The sequence below is a fragment of the Lipotes vexillifer genome, unplaced genomic scaffold (assembly GCF_000442215.2).
Source record: "Lipotes vexillifer unplaced genomic scaffold, Lipotes_vexillifer_v1.1 scaffold1495, whole genome shotgun sequence".
In the NCBI taxonomy this organism is placed as follows: domain Eukaryota; kingdom Metazoa; phylum Chordata; class Mammalia; order Artiodactyla; family Lipotidae; genus Lipotes; species Lipotes vexillifer.
The window spans coordinates 117,217-136,032 of NW_006781409.1; the positions used below are offsets into that span (position 1 = coordinate 117,217).

The 18,816-nt window shown below is 42.6% G+C and overlaps 1 protein-coding gene across 5 annotated transcripts in view; it reads left to right on the top strand.

The window, feature by feature from the left end:
- Positions 1 to 18,816, top strand: part of RGS6 (regulator of G protein signaling 6) — a 188,270-nt gene that overhangs the window by 116,520 nt on the left and 52,934 nt on the right. For all 5 annotated transcript variants that reach the window (XM_007454735.1, XM_007454733.1, XM_007454736.1 and 2 more), the window contains exons 11-12: positions 5,021 to 5,131; positions 17,023 to 17,148. In XM_007454735.1, the coding sequence (XP_007454797.1) occupies positions 5,021 to 5,131; positions 17,023 to 17,148 (237 nt within the window). The remainder of the gene's footprint in view (positions 1 to 5,020; positions 5,132 to 17,022; positions 17,149 to 18,816) is intronic.

Consider the following 18,816-nt stretch of genomic DNA (forward strand, 5'->3'; position numbering starts at 1 on the left):
AATAGAGGTCCCCCCAAAAGATATGTGCAACCCTAACCCACGGAACCCGGGAATGAATGTGACCTTATTTAGGAAAAGAGTCTTTGCAGAAGATCTTGAGATGAGATCATTCTGGATTATCCAGGTAGATCCTAAATCTAATGACAAGTGTGCTTATAAGAGAGAGAAGGGGAGAAGACACAGACATGTCTTCACAGAAGGCCATGTGGAGACAGAGGCAGAGATTGGAGTGATCCAGCCACAAGCCAGTGATCAATCACCTAAAGCCACCAGAAGCTGGAAGAGGCAAGGAAGATACTCCCCTAGAGACTTCAGAGGGAAACATGGCTTCAATTTCAGAATTCTAGCCTCCAGAAGTGAGAGAATACAATTCTGTTGTTTTAAACCACCAATTTTGTGGTAATTTGTTTCCTAGTAATGCTAGGAAACTGATATATTCCTTAATATGCAAACCCATTTCTTTTAGGAAGAATGAAATTAGCCCAAGTGGCAAAGGGGTACCTCCCCTTGGAGCTATCACAGCACCAAATTATTGCCTGATCCCTCCTGCCACAGTGCTCACTTAGAGCTCCCTTCCCTGTTCATTCTCACCTGAGATGCTGTATGGCTCATACGGATGAAGCCTCACTCAGGCCAGATGCACATCCAGCAGGAGATTTACAGGACGGTGGGCCTGCGCTGCATGTGGTGGTTGCAGTCATCTATCTCACGGTTCTTGGGTACTTGGAAGACTCTTGAAATGCTTTCCTATTATTTTTTGTCAAATGGTCCTGAGTACTCATCAAGGCCATTATGTAACATATGGTGAACTTGACAAAGGTCAGTTCAATGGCTCAGCCCACAGCTAGAAGCAAGGTTTTTCAACTTAGACTAATGCTCCTCCCACCCCGCAGGGGGACGGTCCACGCCTGGGACAGTGAGAACGTTGTGAGGTGTTAGGAAGCCTGCAACCGAATTTAAAACCAAAAGTATCACAGGCTCCTTCATCTTCATTTGATGAATAAAATATCCTGTGTCCTGAGCCTCTCAGAAAATTGAAGAACGGGATGTGGCGCTTTGCAGACATTAATGTGCATATGAATTACCTGGCCAATTTTACTACCAATGCAGATTCTGACTCAGTAGGTCTGGGTGGGGCCTGAGCTTCTGCATTTCTTACAAGCTCCCAGGTGATGCCCCTGCTGCTGGTTTGTGGACCACATTTTGAGTAGCAATGAGATGGAGCTGCCCGTGAATTTCTTCACATTCTCAGAAGTAAGCTACTTGGCCATGCTTGCCCTTTGCAATTCAGTAGCAGGAATTGTGGCTCTGAATCTGCCATTGCAGAGGAAACTGGTGACACTCAAGCTGGTGATGCTTAGGGAAAAGTTTTATTGTAGATCTATAACCATAAAAATATTCATATCTTTGGGCCCAATAATTCCACTTATGGATGTTAATTCTAAATAAATAACCCAAAAGATGGAAAAACCTTTCTGAACAATGGTGTTCTACTATAGCCAGCACTACATATACTAAAAAAAAGAAATTAGAAGTCTATGTCCAATATAAAGCAAATTATTATATAAATTATAATAAATTCATTCAAGGTAATATTGTGGATGTACATTAGTCTTCTCTCCCTTCCCAAAAGTAACATGTCAATAAAGGAATGAAAATGGTATGAACTCACAAGGTCAACAAATGAATGGATTAACAGTTTCCACACATTTTTCCAAGGTCAAAAGTATAAAGAATTGGGGAGCATGACTGCAGACCTCTGTCTCTGTAATGTTGTGTTTCTTTTTATTGGGTGGTGAGTAGAAGGGTGATACTCTTACAGTTTTTATGCCTTTCTGAATGCAAGAAATATTTCAAAATTTAATAAGAAAGTGAATAGGGACAGAGTAAAGAACATTATGACCTCCATGTTAGGGGTGGGAGAATTATAACAAAACCAATTTGCCCAACAAAATCTGGCTTTGGCTCTTGAAGGCGCCAGGGACAATGGAAGGCAAGAAGGAGGCATGCGGATAACCCCAGGGGAATGGGTAGTCTGTCTCCGGAGCTTTGGGATCCCTCGATCCGTGCCGCGTGAGGAGACCCTCTCTCCCCTCTTACCACCACCATGGGAGATGGGCACTTTATTCTCTGGAGAAACTGAGTCACATCAGCTCAGAACTCAGGCATATCATATCATGAAGGGCCAGCTGAAAGCAAGAGAATTCCTGAGCGAGCTGTGTACTGAGCTGTGGGACCCTCTACCACTCCCCTGTCCTGCTCTCAGCCCTCCAGGAGCCAGGTGTAGATGCCCATGGGTAAGAGACTGGCAAACTACAACCAATGGGCCACATCCACTCCACTCCACTCCCTATATTTGCAAATAAAGTTTTACTGAAGCACAGTCACATGCATTTATTCATTGATTGTCTATGGCTGTTCTTGTTCTACAACAGAAGAGCAGAACAGTTGCAACAGACACCATCTGGTCTGCCAAGCCTAAAATATTTACTATCTGGGTCTTGCAGAAAAAAATTTGCCTACCACTGCTCTAGAGCAAAGTAGATATCCCCAGAGGAAGGACTCCAGATCTCTCACGTGGAGCTTTAGTGAAATGACAGGCAAGCTGCCCTGACCCGACAACGAAGCCTGTCAGTTGGCAGATCCTGTCCACACACACACGAAGCCTCCAAGCAGGTTTTAGTCCCTCACTTTTAAGCACAAATGGATGTCCAGTGATGTTCCAGACTCTCGGAGGGAGCCCCAACACAAAAGAGTGTGATCAAAACAAACAAACAGAAAAAGGGACTTGGAGGAACCAAAAACTATTCAAGAAGCAAAAGAAACTGACAATAAAGATATAGATTTAACATCCTCAGAGATATGAGAAGATATTTCATCCATAAAACAAGAACTAGATACTATGATAAACAAGAGTGAACTCTCGGGCTTCCCTGATGACGCAGTGGTTGAGAATCTGCCTGCTAATGCAGGGGACACAGGTTCGAGCCCTGGTCTGGGAAGATCCCACATGCTGCGGAGCAGCTGTGCCTGTGAGCCACAACTACTGAGCCTGTGTGTCTGGAGCCTGTGCTCCGCAACAAGAGAGGCTGCAACAGTGAGAGGCCCGCGCACCGCGATGAAGAGTGACCCCCGCTTGCCACAACTAGAGTAAGCCCTAGCGCAGAAATGAAGACCCAACACAGCCAAAAATTAATAAATAAATAAATAAATAAAAAAAAAAAAAAAAAAAAAGAGTGAACTCTGGAAACGTAAGAAAGTGATAGTCCAAATTGAAAAAAATAAAGACAAAGTTCGGAAGAACCATGAGACAAAAAGACAAGAGGATGAAAATTAGGAGGGAAAATTTAGGAATACTGGATTATCAATTCCAATATTTAATTTAAAAGAATTATGAAAAGAGAAAACAGAGGAAATGAAGGTTATGAAATTAGCAAAGAAATACCATAAGATTTCTGGGAATTTTGGTTTTTTACCTATGGATTGTCCGTTGTGCCTGGCACGGTGAATAAAAACTACCGGCAAGGGTCATGGTGAAATTTGCGAGCATTACAGCAATAAAGAGAAGACTTTAAGCTTCCAGAGGGAAGAGAAACTAAACAAAAGAACAAAAATTAAAATGGATTCAGACTTCTCAACAGTAGCATAGCACTGGATAGCAAAAAATGTAAAGCAATGCCTTCAAAATTCTGAAAGAAAATTATTTTTAACCTAGGGTTCTATGTCCAGCACTGTCAGTCAAGTGTAAAGGTAAAAAAACATTTTTAGACCTGCAAGGACTCAAAATATTTAGCTCTTATGCATCCTTTCTTAGGAACTACTAAAGGATGTGCTTCAACACAACCAGGAGGTAAAACCAATAGACAGACATGGAATCCAGGAAACTGGGGCTCTAACATAGACGTGAAGGAAGGCCCAGGATGATGGTTTTGCATCAAGCCTATAGAGCAAACAGTCCAGATTCAAGCAAGAGGACTCCAGACTTTGGGGAGAGGGCCTCCAGGAGACAGGGAGACAACACTGCTTGATTATCTGATGTGTTGAAGATGTGAAACATTATTGCTAGATGTTTTACAGATTTGTTAGAACACCTGGAAAAGGTAATATGCTACTTAGCTCAGCAGCAGACAATCTTTACCCAGTTTACTAATGTGGACACTGACTGTTGATTTAACAAAAAGTGTTATATTTGGAGGATCATGGGAGGAAATGGTGGAGTGAGTGGGGGGGACTGGTGAGTAGAAAGTTAATCCTTGTCTAAAATTGATAATCAAGAGCAGCTATAAAAACATATAATTTAGAAATATACAGGTAAATGCTGAAAGAAATAAGGACTGAAAGTAAGTGCCTCTGTGAGAAGGGATAGGAGAAAACATTGCTATTGCTTTTTTGTAAAAGAAATCATTTAGTACTATTTTATTTTAACTATCGACATGCATTTTGATAAAATTGAAATTTTGTTTAAAAAGATTATGTGGCTATTTAAATTCTGTGGCTGTTTAACTAGAAAAACTAAGTTGCTTTTTGGAAAAATGTTTATAATATGTTAACTCCTTTTGGTCTGCCAGGATTTTAAAGTCTTTACAATAAAGAAGTCCTCCAGTTGAGAATGATGCACTGGCAGCCTAGAAAAACTGTAGCATCCTTTGTGTGCCCCAGATGCCTTGAGATCTGTAGTCCATGTGGGAGGACGAGACATAGGCAGGCTTGGACCAGTGTATCAGTAAAGCTAGCATGACCAGGGGAGGATGCACCAAGGTTCAGTGAAAGAGTTAAGTGGGAAAAAGATATAAAATGCACATGTATACTATGACTGCAATAATGCGAAAACAGTATGTTCATCATGAGAAGGGAGCAAGGACAAATGAAAACAGTTGGATTTGTTGGAAGTGGCAGTGAAGGTAAATTTTTTCCCCTTTAACTTGGAATTATATGAAGACTGATATAATGTTTGTGTAAAGCAGAATACACGTTTTTATAGGAAATCAGTGGCATTCTTGGCTCTGCTTCCCTCCTGCAGCTTAATTGCTTACACAGAACAGTATGTGGAATATGACCCTTTGGTCACGCCAGCTGAGCCGTCCAATCCCTGGATCAGCGACGATGTTGCTTTATGGGACATAGAGATGAGGTAAAAATAAAAATGTTTTAATGTTTGGGAGTGCGGGGGGCAATGCATGAGATCGTGAAATTATGTTACACCCTATCTTAATTTGACTCTTTTTTTCAATAGAACAGAAACCCCTCAAGTAACCACCCAACTGGATTCCTTACCCATGGTTTCTACCTCCTAATAGCTTTGTACGTGGATCCTTTGTGGCTTCCCTCTGACCTCTCTATGACCCTGTAGATGTTATGATAACTGGGACAGTCCTTCACGTTTCCTAGTTCCGATTGCTGGAGGGCAAGAATCTGTGGGTCAGTTTAGCTTTTATACATTAGCAGCAGCAACAATAATAGCTAGCACTTACTCTGTGCTGGCCACAGAGTAAGTGTCTTCCACTGAATCCCCACAACAGGTAAACATTATTATTCTCACAATGAACAGATGGGGAACTGAAGCACAGAGGAGTTAGTGAACTTACTCAAGGTCACACAGCAAGTAGGTGGCAGAGTTAGGATTAGAACCCAGGCAGAGGGCTCCAGAGCTGTGGTTTTCATCACTCTGCTCTTCTGGAATAGCGGGCAGCAATGGTTCCATTCCATAGCTCCTTATCGATGAGAGAAACTAGTGTGTTTACTTAGTAGCTGAGGAACCGAAGCCCAGGGAGACTCAGACCACGTTCGCGATTACAAAAGGAAACCCAGTGTGGTGTGCCTTTGTACCCTCTGCCCCTCGGTGAGACAGCTCTTTATTTGTTCTTCATTTCTTTATCTCTCTCTCATTCACTTTCATTCTTGCTCTTTTTCTGGCTTCTTTTCTTAAAATGGAAAACCTTATAAGAAGTAATAGAAGTCATAGACACTTCTTATAAAAAGTTCAAACTGTCCAGATGGGCATAACAAAGAAAACTCATTCTGCCTCCAGCCCAATCTCATTTTCCAGAAGGAGCCTTGGTTAATAGTCTAATGCCATGATTCCCAAACTGCACCAGGGCACTCTAGGCTGCTGCAGGGAACTCACAGGGTTCCCACAGGACATTCTAAATCTTTGAGGGAAACATAGTGATGTTCAACCTATGTCAGATACTGTGTAGACGATTAGCTTATGGTCGTCCACCATTCTCAGCATTAGATCACATTACATTCTTTCCAGTGATGTCGTATCTTTGCAAATCTGGGTTTTCAGGGCAGTTGTTGTGATAAAAAGCAAGTACTGGACAAAAATCAACATGGACTAGGAAATGAGGGGGCAGGTCCAGTCTGATTCCAAAGTTTGAGAAGATGTGCAGTACTCCACAGCACACACACGGTCATTAGGAGTGAAGTAAACATATTATTTTTTCTTTCAATTTATATGTATTTCAAATAGCTATTAAGTTGTTAGGACATAGATACATATTACGGTCTTTGACTTTTTAAGGAAAAAAAAAAACTGTTAAGGTTTTTGTTGTTGTTTTGGCCCAGGGGCTCCATGAAAAACTTAGTGAGACATTAAGAGCACCATGAACTAAGGAAGAGTGAAAACCTTTGACTTACTGTCTATCCCTTTAGATCTATTTGTATATACAATATCGTATTCTTTTGGATAAATAGGTCCTTTACATATACATTGTCCTGTAATTTTTTAATTAACAATATATCATGGCAATCTTTCCAGGTAAACACGTATAGATCCGCCTATGCTTTTTAATAGTTACATCATGTCCACTTACATAATTGTAGTGTAATTTATTTAACTAATGCCCAGGTCATAACACTTCGCCTGCAGCCATCTTGCCCCAAGCTTGGGAGCTCCCTCGTCCCTCCCAGAGCATCTCTCCCTCACACTCATGCTCAGGGTGGATGTGGGCATGCAGGTGGCAAGGGCCCTGCCTCCACCCCTGCAGCCCACCCAGCAATTAACCTCTCCTCGCCCTGGGGCCCAGGATGTAGGAATTGTACAAAGGTTTCTAAATCCCTTCTTTTCTATGCACCTTTTTATTTAAGAGGGTGGGATCCCATGTGGGAACCCCCCATGATAAAGTTGGTCACTGTTTGGGAAAAAAAATATTTAGGTTATAACCTTTTGTTGTTGTTGTTAACATAAACAGTGATACAAGGAACATCCTTATACAAAAGTCCAATTATTTCTTCAGGATAAATGTCTGGTGTTGGAATTGCTAAGAATGGTATGCATATTTTAATTTTAGTTCATATGGCTAGATTCCCCTGGAGCAAAACAATAACAACTCTTTTTCATGCCCTCAGCTTAAAAGTGCCCATTTCCCCACATCCTTACCAACCCAAACATTATCAAGTTTTTTCACCTTTGCAAATCTGACAGATGAAAATAAAAATATTTTACTTTTATTTCTTTGTTAACATACTTGAGAATCTTTTCTCATGATTACTAGATACTCATTTTTCTTTTGTGGCTTGCCTGTTTTTGTGTTTTTTGCCCATTTTTCTAGTGGTATGTTTTGCCTTAGACTTTGGGATAGAAAGCAGTCACATTCACTTGGATCATATAGTTAATCTTTTTCCTGATAGTTTATGTTTTCTGAATCTAAGTTTTCTTCTTGTTTCTGTTTCTCTTCCTTAACTTTTGCTTTATTAATCAAGTTCTGTATTAGTTTTTGTTACTCTAGTTTCTAGTCTAGTCATACTTTTAAGGGGTTTATTTTAAAATGTCATTGCTTCAAGCAAATAATAATGAGGTATAAAAAATGAAAACTAGAAGTTTTTCTTTACCTCCTCCAAATCCCGTTCTTCCCCAGAGCTTTGTTAACCTGATATATATATATACTTTTTAAAAAAATTTATTATTTTTGGCTGCATTGGGTGTTCGTTGCTGCGTGTGGGTCTTCTCTAGTTGTGGCGAGCGGGGGCTACTCTTTGCTGCGGTGCATGGGCTTCTCATTGCGGTGGCTTCTCTTGTGGCAGAGCACGAGCTCTAGGTACACGGGCTTCAGTAGTTGTGGCACGCAGACTCTAGAGCACAGGCTCAGTAGTTGTGGCGCATGGGCTTAGTTGCTCCGCAGCATGTGGGATCTTCCTGGACCAGGAATCGAACCCATGTCCCCTGCATTGGCAGGCGGATTCTTAACCACTGCACCACCAGGGAAGTCCCAACCTGATATATTTGAAACTAACACTTTGAGACATATTTCTCAATCAACATTAAAAGAAAATAATATGTAGATGGGTATCTTCTTTCTAATATTTCTGACATGCCCTCGGTAGTCCCTTTGATCGGATCCAAGAACTTAAATCTTTCTTTAACTTGGGTCTCCTTCCTTCCTTCCTTCCTTCCTTCCTTCCTTTCTTTCTTTCAATTATTGCCACACTTTTCTCCATTCTACCCTCTCTTTTTAGGAAATCCTTTTGTAGGAATTCTGGTCATGTGGGGTGTAGCAGCCCTATCTCTTTTCTCTACTATTTTTCCATCTCTTTGTCTTTTTATTCTATATTCAAGGATACAATTCCTTGAATTACTCTTCAGAGTCACCAGTTTCAATGGTGTCCATTCTGTGATTTTATACTTTAATGAGTTTTTCTTTGCCTACGAAGTGTTGAGAAGAGTGGTTGACAACCGTGCTTTTTATTTCCAAGAATCTGTAATATTTCTTGGAGGACTTGTTCTTAGTAGCCTGCTCTGTTCTAGTGATGTTTATCCTCTTGAATTGCCCTGAAGATGGGATACAGATTTTTTTTCATATCTTCCCTCTATTTCTACCACTTAGTCTATTTCACAGGTTATCATTGATCAGAGAATCATTGTTTCTGTTCATTGTCTCATTACTCCAGTCACTGTTCAGAGCAGGTCAATCCTTTCAGATACCCAGAAATTTGGGGTACTGCTGGTTTTCAACTTTTGCCATACATTAGAACCACCTGGAGAGCTTATTTTTAAAAATACCAATGTCCAGTCCCCTCCCCAGGTCAATTAAGTCAGAATTTCTGACAGTGAGGCATTTTTTTCTGAATTTTATGCTAAGGTACAGCCCTGGTCCAGATGGACTATACCAGTAGCTGATGAGGTTCCCTCAGTAATTGTTTGGGTGGGTGGTTCTCAAACCACAGGGTACATCAGAATCACCTGCAGGTGGTCATTCAAATACAGATGCCCCAGGGTGGTTCTGGGTGCCTATATTTTTAGCAAGCCTTCTGAGTGATTCTGAGGCACAGCACAGGTTGAGAAATCCTGGTGTGGCTCCTGAGTTCCCCTGATCTGGGACAGGCTTTCCTCTGGTCACGTGGCTGTACGGCCTCACCTGAGTGTATTAATGGGAGGAGGGCACAGGTAAATCGGCGGGGTTCTACTCTGCGTCCTGGACATACGGTCCAAGAACAGACTGAAAGACTGGGTCCTCTCTGGAAGTGGGATGGGTGGCTGCGGGGGTCTGTGGGTGGTCGAGCCCCAACTTTCCTTAGCCCAACGTCCCTGCAGCCAAGCGTGCTGCTGTGTTGCAGGTCCTGATTGGGTTTCTGAAATTCCTCAGTTTCCTCTCCATGGTGCTTCCCAAGAAGGCCACTCTTTCTCCCTTCTGCTGAGGGATCTTAGAAGGTCTTCTATGACCGCTCAATCTGTAGTGGTCACCCCATCCATCCAGTCACTCTATATCACATCCTCCCCCTGGTTCTCTTTCTAGATAAGACTTAAAATTATTTTAGTGCCTTGACCCCTGTCTGGCACATAGTAGGTACTCAAAAAGTATAGGTTGGATGGAGGATAGGTGGAGAAGTGACCATTCTGTTGGCCATTTCGTTGATATTTGGGAAAGGAGGAGGGGTAAGTGCATGAATTGAATTCACCACGATGACACTAGGATTTCCTCCTTCTTTCTTGAAAGTCAGCAATAAAACATGTGATAGCTTGGGAAAATGGCAGTCATCTGGCCTGTTGGTTTATCCCAGCCTATCAGCTTGGTCCCCAAGGGATGAGCTGCCCCCACAACTAGGCTCTGGCTCTGTTCTTACTGCTCAGGCTTCTACACCTGACCTAACACCTGCAGTGTTCTGTCTACCTTCAAGCAGAGTCAGGATATTTAGATACAAGTGAAAATGAAGAGAAGCTGTGAGGCCCAGTTTCTTCTCCCAGTAGAACATTCCCACCCAGTCAGATGCTGGTGGTGGTTGGGTACCTGCCTTTGGTGACACGGAGTTGGGGATCAGTGCCAACATCCTGGTTCAGTCTAAAGATGAAACAGCCTTTGTCCATGAAAGAAAGGCTGAACATGACCGGTAAAATAATCAAAGGTTATTTTTTCTCAGTTTCAGTTTAATTCAACAAATAGTATTGTGAACCTATTATGTGCTGCCTTCTGAGCAAGAAGGTCTCTCAAGATACTAATGTAGCGAGGTGAATAAACGTGCTATCTTACCTCCCAGCCTCAGGATTCCTCCTCATTTGGCAAAGGACATTAATGTCGCTTGGGGCATAGAGTCAGGCCCTGAGGGCAGGGGTGTGGGCAGAGACTCAACAACAGGTGGAGAGGTTGTGCCCCATAAGAAAATGAGATGAATGTACTTTTTATCCCTCAGGGCAGTGAAAAGTGAAGGTGGAAAGAGGAGCGGAGTGACGGGAGAGACCAGGCCTCTGTGCAGGGCCAGGAAAACCCCTAGGACTTTTCAAAATAGGAATACCGAGTATGTGATTTTTTTAAATTGCCTGAGGCTGGATGGGGCAATGTGTACCCCCTTCTCAAGACCCTCCAATTTCAGTAAAGGCTCTATCCTCCCAAACACTGTGTGAAGGAGGTTTTTGGTGAAGATGGGTGAAGGTGTGTGGAAGAGTCAAGGCAGCATGGGAGAGAGCAGGAGCCCGTTGGGACTTCGTGTTCATCTGAGGTGGGCTGTGATTTCTACTGGGCATGAGCAAATGGGTACAGACTCTTTACGATGTCCAGGGAAGAGGGCATCGCAGAGAACGTCTGGATTCCACAGAGATGAACACGCTGTCTCTGCCTTGTGGAGGTTTCAGACAACCCAGTGGAAGACGGTGACAGGGTTTAACAGAATAATTGGCAGGATGATGCACCTCGTAGCATAAATAAGAAAATTGTGCTTTAATCCTGTCTCCTTCTCAGACAAACTTTTAGATCTAGAAATCCAAGAATGAGAAAGGGCATGTTCAGCGGGCAATTACAAGGCTGCCCTTTTAAAGGATGCGCCTCAAGTCTATCTAATGGAAATTCTGAGAAGTCAAGGTTTGATAAAGAAAGTAGTGATTGCCAGGGCTCGTCATTGAGGGAAAATAAGCCCCAAATTGCCAGATCTCAGTTGGAGAGAGCTCTGTAGTCTAAACACCACCAGAAGTGTGTCTCTGGGAAGTATTCCTGAATATGCCATCAGCCAGATAGTGGATCTAACAAGAACCTGGCATTGCCTGCAGGATTGTGGTTCATGATTTGCTCTCACCACATGATATACGTTTGGCTTTCTCTCTATGCTGGGCAAAGGTGCATGAGCAAAGAGCTACAAGGAAGCTGGCTCATCCTGCTTGGCCAAAGGCATCCACTCCCAACTAGCCTGGCCTGGTGAGAGACAGAGACCATCCCTGAGCTGCCCGTGCCCAGCAAGTTTGATAGAACTGTTCATCCAGGATATTAGTCAGTTCCTTCGCAGTGGCAGTCAGTCTCCGAATATGGCCCCATCAGTGCCTTCTCTCTTTGTATGCCTGGGCTGCTGCTTACATCAGGATGGGACACCTCCTGCTCTTTTTATCTGGGCTGGCCTTGGTGCCTTATTTAACCAACAGAGTATGGCAGAAGTAACATTCTGAGAAAATGGTCATAAAGCAGCCCTTGGTCATTTGAGACATTTGCTTTTAAGACACTCCTTCTTAGAACCTGTTGGCCAAGCCGTGAGAAACCCAAACCATTAGGGAGACCATGAGGTTGACAGCCTCAGCTGAGCTCCTGGCCAAAACCCAGCATCATCTGCCATGTGATGAGCCATTGTGGATGTCCAACCCAGTCCAGCCTTCAGATAACACCACCCCAGCTGCTATCCAACTACAACCTCTTGAGAGACCCCAAGTGAGAACCACCCAGCTGAGCCCAGTCAACCCATGGGATACTGAGAGAGAAGAATAAATTATTGTTTTGAGCCACTGAGTTTGAAGATGGTTGGTTACACAGCAACAAATAATAGGACCACTCCCCATTGAAGTATTTAGGACCCTCAGGTTTTCTTGGGGCATTAAATAAAATTGCGATTATTCCTTCAACAGCCCTGGTCCTGAGATGGGGTCAATGGGTATTTACTCTTTAAGGAACAATCCCTTGTATCATAGTTTTTCTGATAACTCAAATATCTTTTGAAGATAGCTGAGTGTTTTTATAGATAGCTGCTTCTTGTGAATCTGGCTTTCTTGTTCTCAGTTTGGGAGATTTCCTCCATGCTCTTTAGTTGGGAGATCAACTGGAATGACAGACTCCCTTGGAGAGCCACCTGTCTTTGCTATATGTTGGTTTGGGCCGCTCACTGGGAGGCAGAATTTGGTGAGGATCAATGGACACAGAAGAGAAATTAGAGTTAGAAAAAGGCATCCAGCTAGCAATTAGAAAATACTGTCAGTATAAGGACACATCATCCACATCACTATACACATCCTATTGATTTCCTCTTAGCGTTAAATACTTGCTGTGTGAAAAGCACTATGATGAATACAAAGACACATGATATGTGATCTCTGCCCTCAGAGAGCTCACAAGATAGCCTGGAGAGACAATGACATAAACCCTTAAGAAGCTAAATGATGGTATAAAACCATAATTAGAAATATGTCATAAGGAAGCCTTTCTACACAATGGATGGAAATAAAGGAGCTGTGAGTTCCATGGATTATTTGTTTGAGTTGGGACAAGGGAAAATTATTGACCTGGTCACCTGGGGATGGATGTTCAGAGATATTTTACTTTTCAGAATTATTTTATAACCACAGAGACCATTCCGTGGTAGCAATATGTTCAAATCTGATCTTAAACCTTAAAAGGGATGATGCTTGGAAATAACCACGTGATACAAGAAAGACAAATATAGAAAAGTCGTATCCAAGAAGCTTTTAATAGAATAGATCCCAATGACCAGATGTTCTAGAAGAAAAGGAGCAGATGTGAAGTGTCCAGATACAGAAATAGGATTGTGAATAATGGATAATTGAAGGAACCCAGATGTACTAGTTTGAATAACGTCACCTAAAAATTCAGAATCTCAGAATGTGACTTTATTTGAAACAGGACCATTAAAGATGCAATTAGTTAAGATGACGAGGTCATCCTTGGATAGAGTAAGCTCTTAATCCATATGACTGGTGTCTTTATAAAAAGAGAAAACAGAGACACAGGCACACACAGAGTAAATGTCTAATGAAAAACCAGATACAGAGGGAGAACACCATGTGATAACGGAGGCAGAGATTGGAGTAATGTTTGAGCAAGCCAAGGAATGCCAAGGATTGCTGGCAACATCAGAAGCTAAGAGGAAGGCATGGAACATATTCTCCCCTAGAGCCTTCAGAGAGAGAGCGGCCCAGTTAACACCTTGATTTCAGATTTCTAGCCTCCAGAACTGTGGGAGAATAAATTTCTATTTTAAGCCACCCAGTCTGTTGGTACTTCGTTGTGGCCACCCTAGGAAACTACCACACCAGGGTATCCTATTTCTCCAGACCTCCTTGTTTCTGCTGAAGGCTGATCTTGCAGCTTTCTGGATGTCCCGACCTCTGTCCTAGGCCTCCGATTCTGCCTCTACTGTGACACCCCAAGCTTTCTGGCTTACCCTCAAAATGGCCCTTATCCCACTCCTGCCACCACCAAGGAACCTGGCAGGATGAATGCGGTCTCACTGCTTGGGTACCAGAAAGTGGTGACACTAGTGGTAGGTATGTGTACATAAGGCAGTCACTGCAGTGACCAAGCAACTTTCCACACCTGGCTCTCTGGGCACAGCCTTTGATTGGGGTGCAGCTGCCACCAGCACCATCCCTGCAGAGCCCTGCAACCTTGGTGGCAAAGAGCAGATAGCTGAGCCATTCCAGGTCACAGCATGACACTGGCAGAAAGAGATGCTTTCCTGCAACTCTCTGGGTCCTATATTTGCTGCTAGCCTCAACCCCAGGGGGGATTTCTCTATTAACAGCATTTTTTTGTGCCCTGGAAAGCTATTGAATTTGATTGGTTCTGTGGCTTGAGTTTGAGAGAATTCAGGATCTGTCTTCTTGGCTCGTTGCAGAAGGCCCAGCCTGGCACTTTGGAAGAGATCTTTCATGGAATTCCCCATTGTTTGACCTGGTAGGCTTAGTCTTCCACTGTCACCCTATTGAGCTATCCCTAGAGATTCACAAGAGCCTCCCAAGCCCCAAGGACAAGCCCCAGAATTAGAAGATCCTGCAGATAATGACTACAGGTAGCGGTGCAGAAATAGAAGAGATGGGTTTGAATCACTTCATTCCAGAACTGTGATTTCCAATACAGTAGCCACTAGCCACATGTAGCCCCTTAAATTTAAGCTGTAATTATTTAAAGTTAAGTAAAATTTAAAATTCAGTTCATCAGTCACACTAGCCACATTTCAAGGACTCAGTAGCCACATGTGGCTGGTGGCTACCATATTGGAGCACAGATATGGAATCCTTCCATCATCGCAGAAAGTTCTATCAGGTAGCACTGGTCTAGAGCTATTTGTTTTCCAAACCTTTCCACACACATGCTCTCTTCCCCTTTTTTACTAAGTGTAGTTTCCTGAGGTAAATATTGAGAATATGTCAACTCCATAACACAAAGAAACATCATTTTATTCACTTAATGTCTGTTAGAGATAATAAAAAGTTTGTGTCCATTTTTAAAAAGAGGGGGAATACTTGGATGTTATCACTGTACCCTACACTACAGAGCAGCGCTCACAGCACTAGTGTTTGCAGATGAAATGTACCTTCCTTGCGTCATTTGTTGACGCTACTGTGCAGTGATTCTGAGCCCTGTGGGCAGGAGCCTTTGCGAACCAATGTGGCTAGCTTTCATTCCACACCTACACACTTTCTATCTCCACCTTCTGTCCTTGGCAACAGAGCTGCACTGGGAGAGTAACCCAAATTTGGATGTGGGGAGTGGAGAGACGGCTACTGTTGAGCTCCTGCAAAAAGCCTGAGTGAGACCATTGAAAATGAATGGAACATTCATGCTATTTTCTCCTCCAGTTTCTATAATTTTCTTGTATCAAAGCTGGATGACAATGAAACTATGTACTTCATTATTTGGCTCTCCATAAAAATCACTTCACCACACCCTAGAATTTAAAATTATGCTTCTGGCTTTTGTTGAGAGTAGCTGTATGTAAAAGTTTCCTGCACTTTTTGTTGTAAGAAAAGTATCAAAAACATCATTTATTGTGTTTCAGTGCGTCTTATGTAAAGACTTGTGAGATAATTCCTCTTATAATTCAATACCAGAGCAAAAGTTGTCTTTACTGACAAACTTATAAGCTAGCTCTTTCAAATGCTGAGAGTTATGTAATCCATTCAAATCTCTTTTTGTCTTGGCTCCAAGGAAGCTCTAAAAATTTTTTTGTTCACTTGCAGCTGTTTCCCTAGCCTAGATTTTCTGGTATAATAATCATCCCCTACCATGACTTGTCATCACTTGTTCTTATTATTATATTTAAGAGTTTTGGTTTTCTGTTATTGTTTTGTTTTAGTAATTGTATTCTTGTAAACCTCCTCTTCTTTTTGGACATAAATTGAACATCAATTTATCAATGAATATCAAAAAAGAGGGGAAATAAATATTGCTAGGCCAGTGCTTCTCAGAGTTTAATGTGCACTTAAATCACCCAGGGATCTTGTTAAGCTGTGGATTCCAATTCCACGTGTCTGAGGTGGGGCCTGACATTCCACTGCTGGTCCACAGACCACCGCGTGAGTGGGAGATGGCAGTGTGTAGCTTGTGAACTAGCACCCTATTGCTGCTAGAAGGAGTCAGAGGAATAAATACAGCAAGTGAACTGTAAATGGAAAGGACAGAAGCTGAGGGAAATAGTCTCATCTTCCAACACAAAATGAATAAGACCAATTCCCCATCCCCCTCTCCCCCATGCTTTGGTTTGGAGAGGGTCCCATAGATGTGAAGCAGCACAGCAGAGCTAAGAGCTGCACTCTGGAGCCACACTGTCTGACCTAGAGTCTCCACTCCATCCCTTCCTAGTGTGTCTTTGGGCAAATTGTCACTAGGCCTCAGTTTCCCTATCTGCAAAATGGGGACAATACTAGTACATTTTTCAGAGTAGTTTCAAGGACTCAGTGAATTAATAGATGTGAAGTGCTGGGAACAACGCCTAGGCCATCATAAACACTGTGCGGGTGGTGGTTAAATCAGTGAATGAATTCAGCATTCTGCTTCTAAACAACTGAATAAGGTTTATCCTGGATGAGTGGATGCATTTCTGACCGACTGTATATCACTTGGATCTAAACTGGACTCTGTTTTTCCCCTGTGGATTGAGGAAGGGGCAGGAGGGGGGACTACGTCTTTGATGAAAGGTCAGATTCATGAGGCATCCTCTTTATTTTTTTTTAAGTGAAAAAAATGACGGCCTTAAGAGTTGGAGTTAAAACTGACAGGAGTGACCCAGGGAAGCCGAGTCAGTGGGGTTGTTGTAGTTTCTGTAGAGCAGCCACTTGGTGGGCATCCTGGTGACCCTCACTTAAATGTGGCCCCCTTCAGATACCTTCTTTAAAGAGACTTTTTACTGTTGGCTAATGCTGGTGTACAAAAGTCTGCATTTGGGATTTATGCAGGTTTTATGGAATCTGTCACTTAAATATGAGACATTTCCCTTTGGCCCTTGGCAGCAAAATAAATTTGAGTTGCTGAAGAGAATATGACACAGGTTTTTGCCTGGTATTGATCACCTTTTAAACCTTTGTTCCCCCTCCCAAAGCAAAGAGCCCAGCCAGCACCGAGTAAAGAGATGGGGCTTCTCTTTCGACGAGATATTGAAGGACCAGGTGGGGCGGGACCAGTTTCTACGATTTCTGGAGTCGGAATTCAGTTCCGAAAACCTCAGGTAAATCTCTCCAAGGTTTGAGTTGTGTGCAGAGTGTATATGAAGAAATTTGCATCCCTCTTTCCACCTCCCTTTGTCAATCAGATGTTATGGTTCAGATTCAAATTCCAGTTAATCTGGCTAAGGTTGACACAGAGAACAAACTTTATGTGCAGCTTTGTTATCACCAGATTAGCACTGACCAATACCAGCATTTTTTGTTCTTTAAGTCCAGATGACATGTTTTCAAGTTATTGGAAACATGTCTCCAATAATAAGTCAATGGTCAAGTGGATTTAATGACGCTGTCCATTAACTAAAACCATAAAACCATGGAAATCCACAGTGGAAAGGCAGTTCAGAGACCATCCCCTTCAAAACTTCCCAGTCCAGGGTCCTGAATACTGGACAGGCTAACCAGAAGAAAGAACGGTCAGTGGGCTCATTTCAGAATTTCAGAAAGCCAAAGTAAATATCATTCAAGACCTGGAGACGTAACTGTAAAAGCTAATTAAAACATGCTTTTCCTTTTGGGAGGAATTCTAGCAACTTCGTGTAGTCACTTGATGCCCATGAGAACATCTGATTGTTTCTACTGGGCTACGACTAATCAAGATGAGGGGAAACGTCTAATGTGCTTACGGTTACTGTTTAGTAGAAAAAATGAAAACTTTCAAAACATGGGGCCCATTGTAAGTGAAAGGAAAGGGAGCACATTAAAAGGGCAGATATCTTGGTCATGAAAAATCTGGTAATGTGGTTTACAGGCTTTCACTGTGTTAGATGTTGAAACAGAGACGCATAGAAAATGTAACTTATCTAAGACCCTTACTGATCTTAGCCAAGTGGTGGCTTCTCAGTGGATTAGATGGAAATCTCAGTGTTTTCTTGGCCCCAAGCTCTCTTTTATATACAAGTTTAATTCCCATCTTCCAGTGGCATTTTTCCAAAGAGTGGCTTTATAAATTTTTTATTTTTTTTATTTTTTTACTTTAAAAAGAGCATATGCTGTGGGCAAAGGACTGTCTGCTCCAGTGTCAATGTGCAAAATCCATGTTATTTATTTAGAGTTAGAGACCATGTCGGTCCCGTACGTCCATCAAATGATGTTTATTACACACCTATCCTGTACCCAGCCCCCGAGAGCCAGCTAAGGGATGCGAGAAAGTCAAGATGCGTGATCTTTGCCTGCAACGACTTTGTAGGTCCTTGAGGAGAAGACACAAGAAACTCTTAAGTCATTAGATGAATATAAATGAGTGTAAACTCTAAGAACCTTTTTTTTTTTTTAATGTTGAGCCTTCTTTTAATGTATTCATTTTTTAAATTTTTGTATGTGTTGGGTCTTCGTTTCTGTGCAAGGGCTTTCTCTAGTTGCGGCGAGCGGGGGCCACTCTTCATCGCAGTGCGCGGGCCTCTCACTGTCACGGCCTCTCTTGTTGCGGAGCACAGGCTCCAGACGCGCAGGCTCAGTAGTTGTAGCTCACGGGCCTAGTTGCTCCGAGGCATGTGGGATCTTCCCAGACCAGGGCTCAAACCCGTGTCCCCTGCATTGGCAGGCAGATTCTCAACCACTGTGCCACCAGGGAAGCCTTCTAAGAACCATTCTGGAAGTGTTTTAAAAAGGAACAGATGAGTGTAAACCAGAGTAGGCAAATCATAAGCTGGACTTTGAAGAGTGTACAAGAT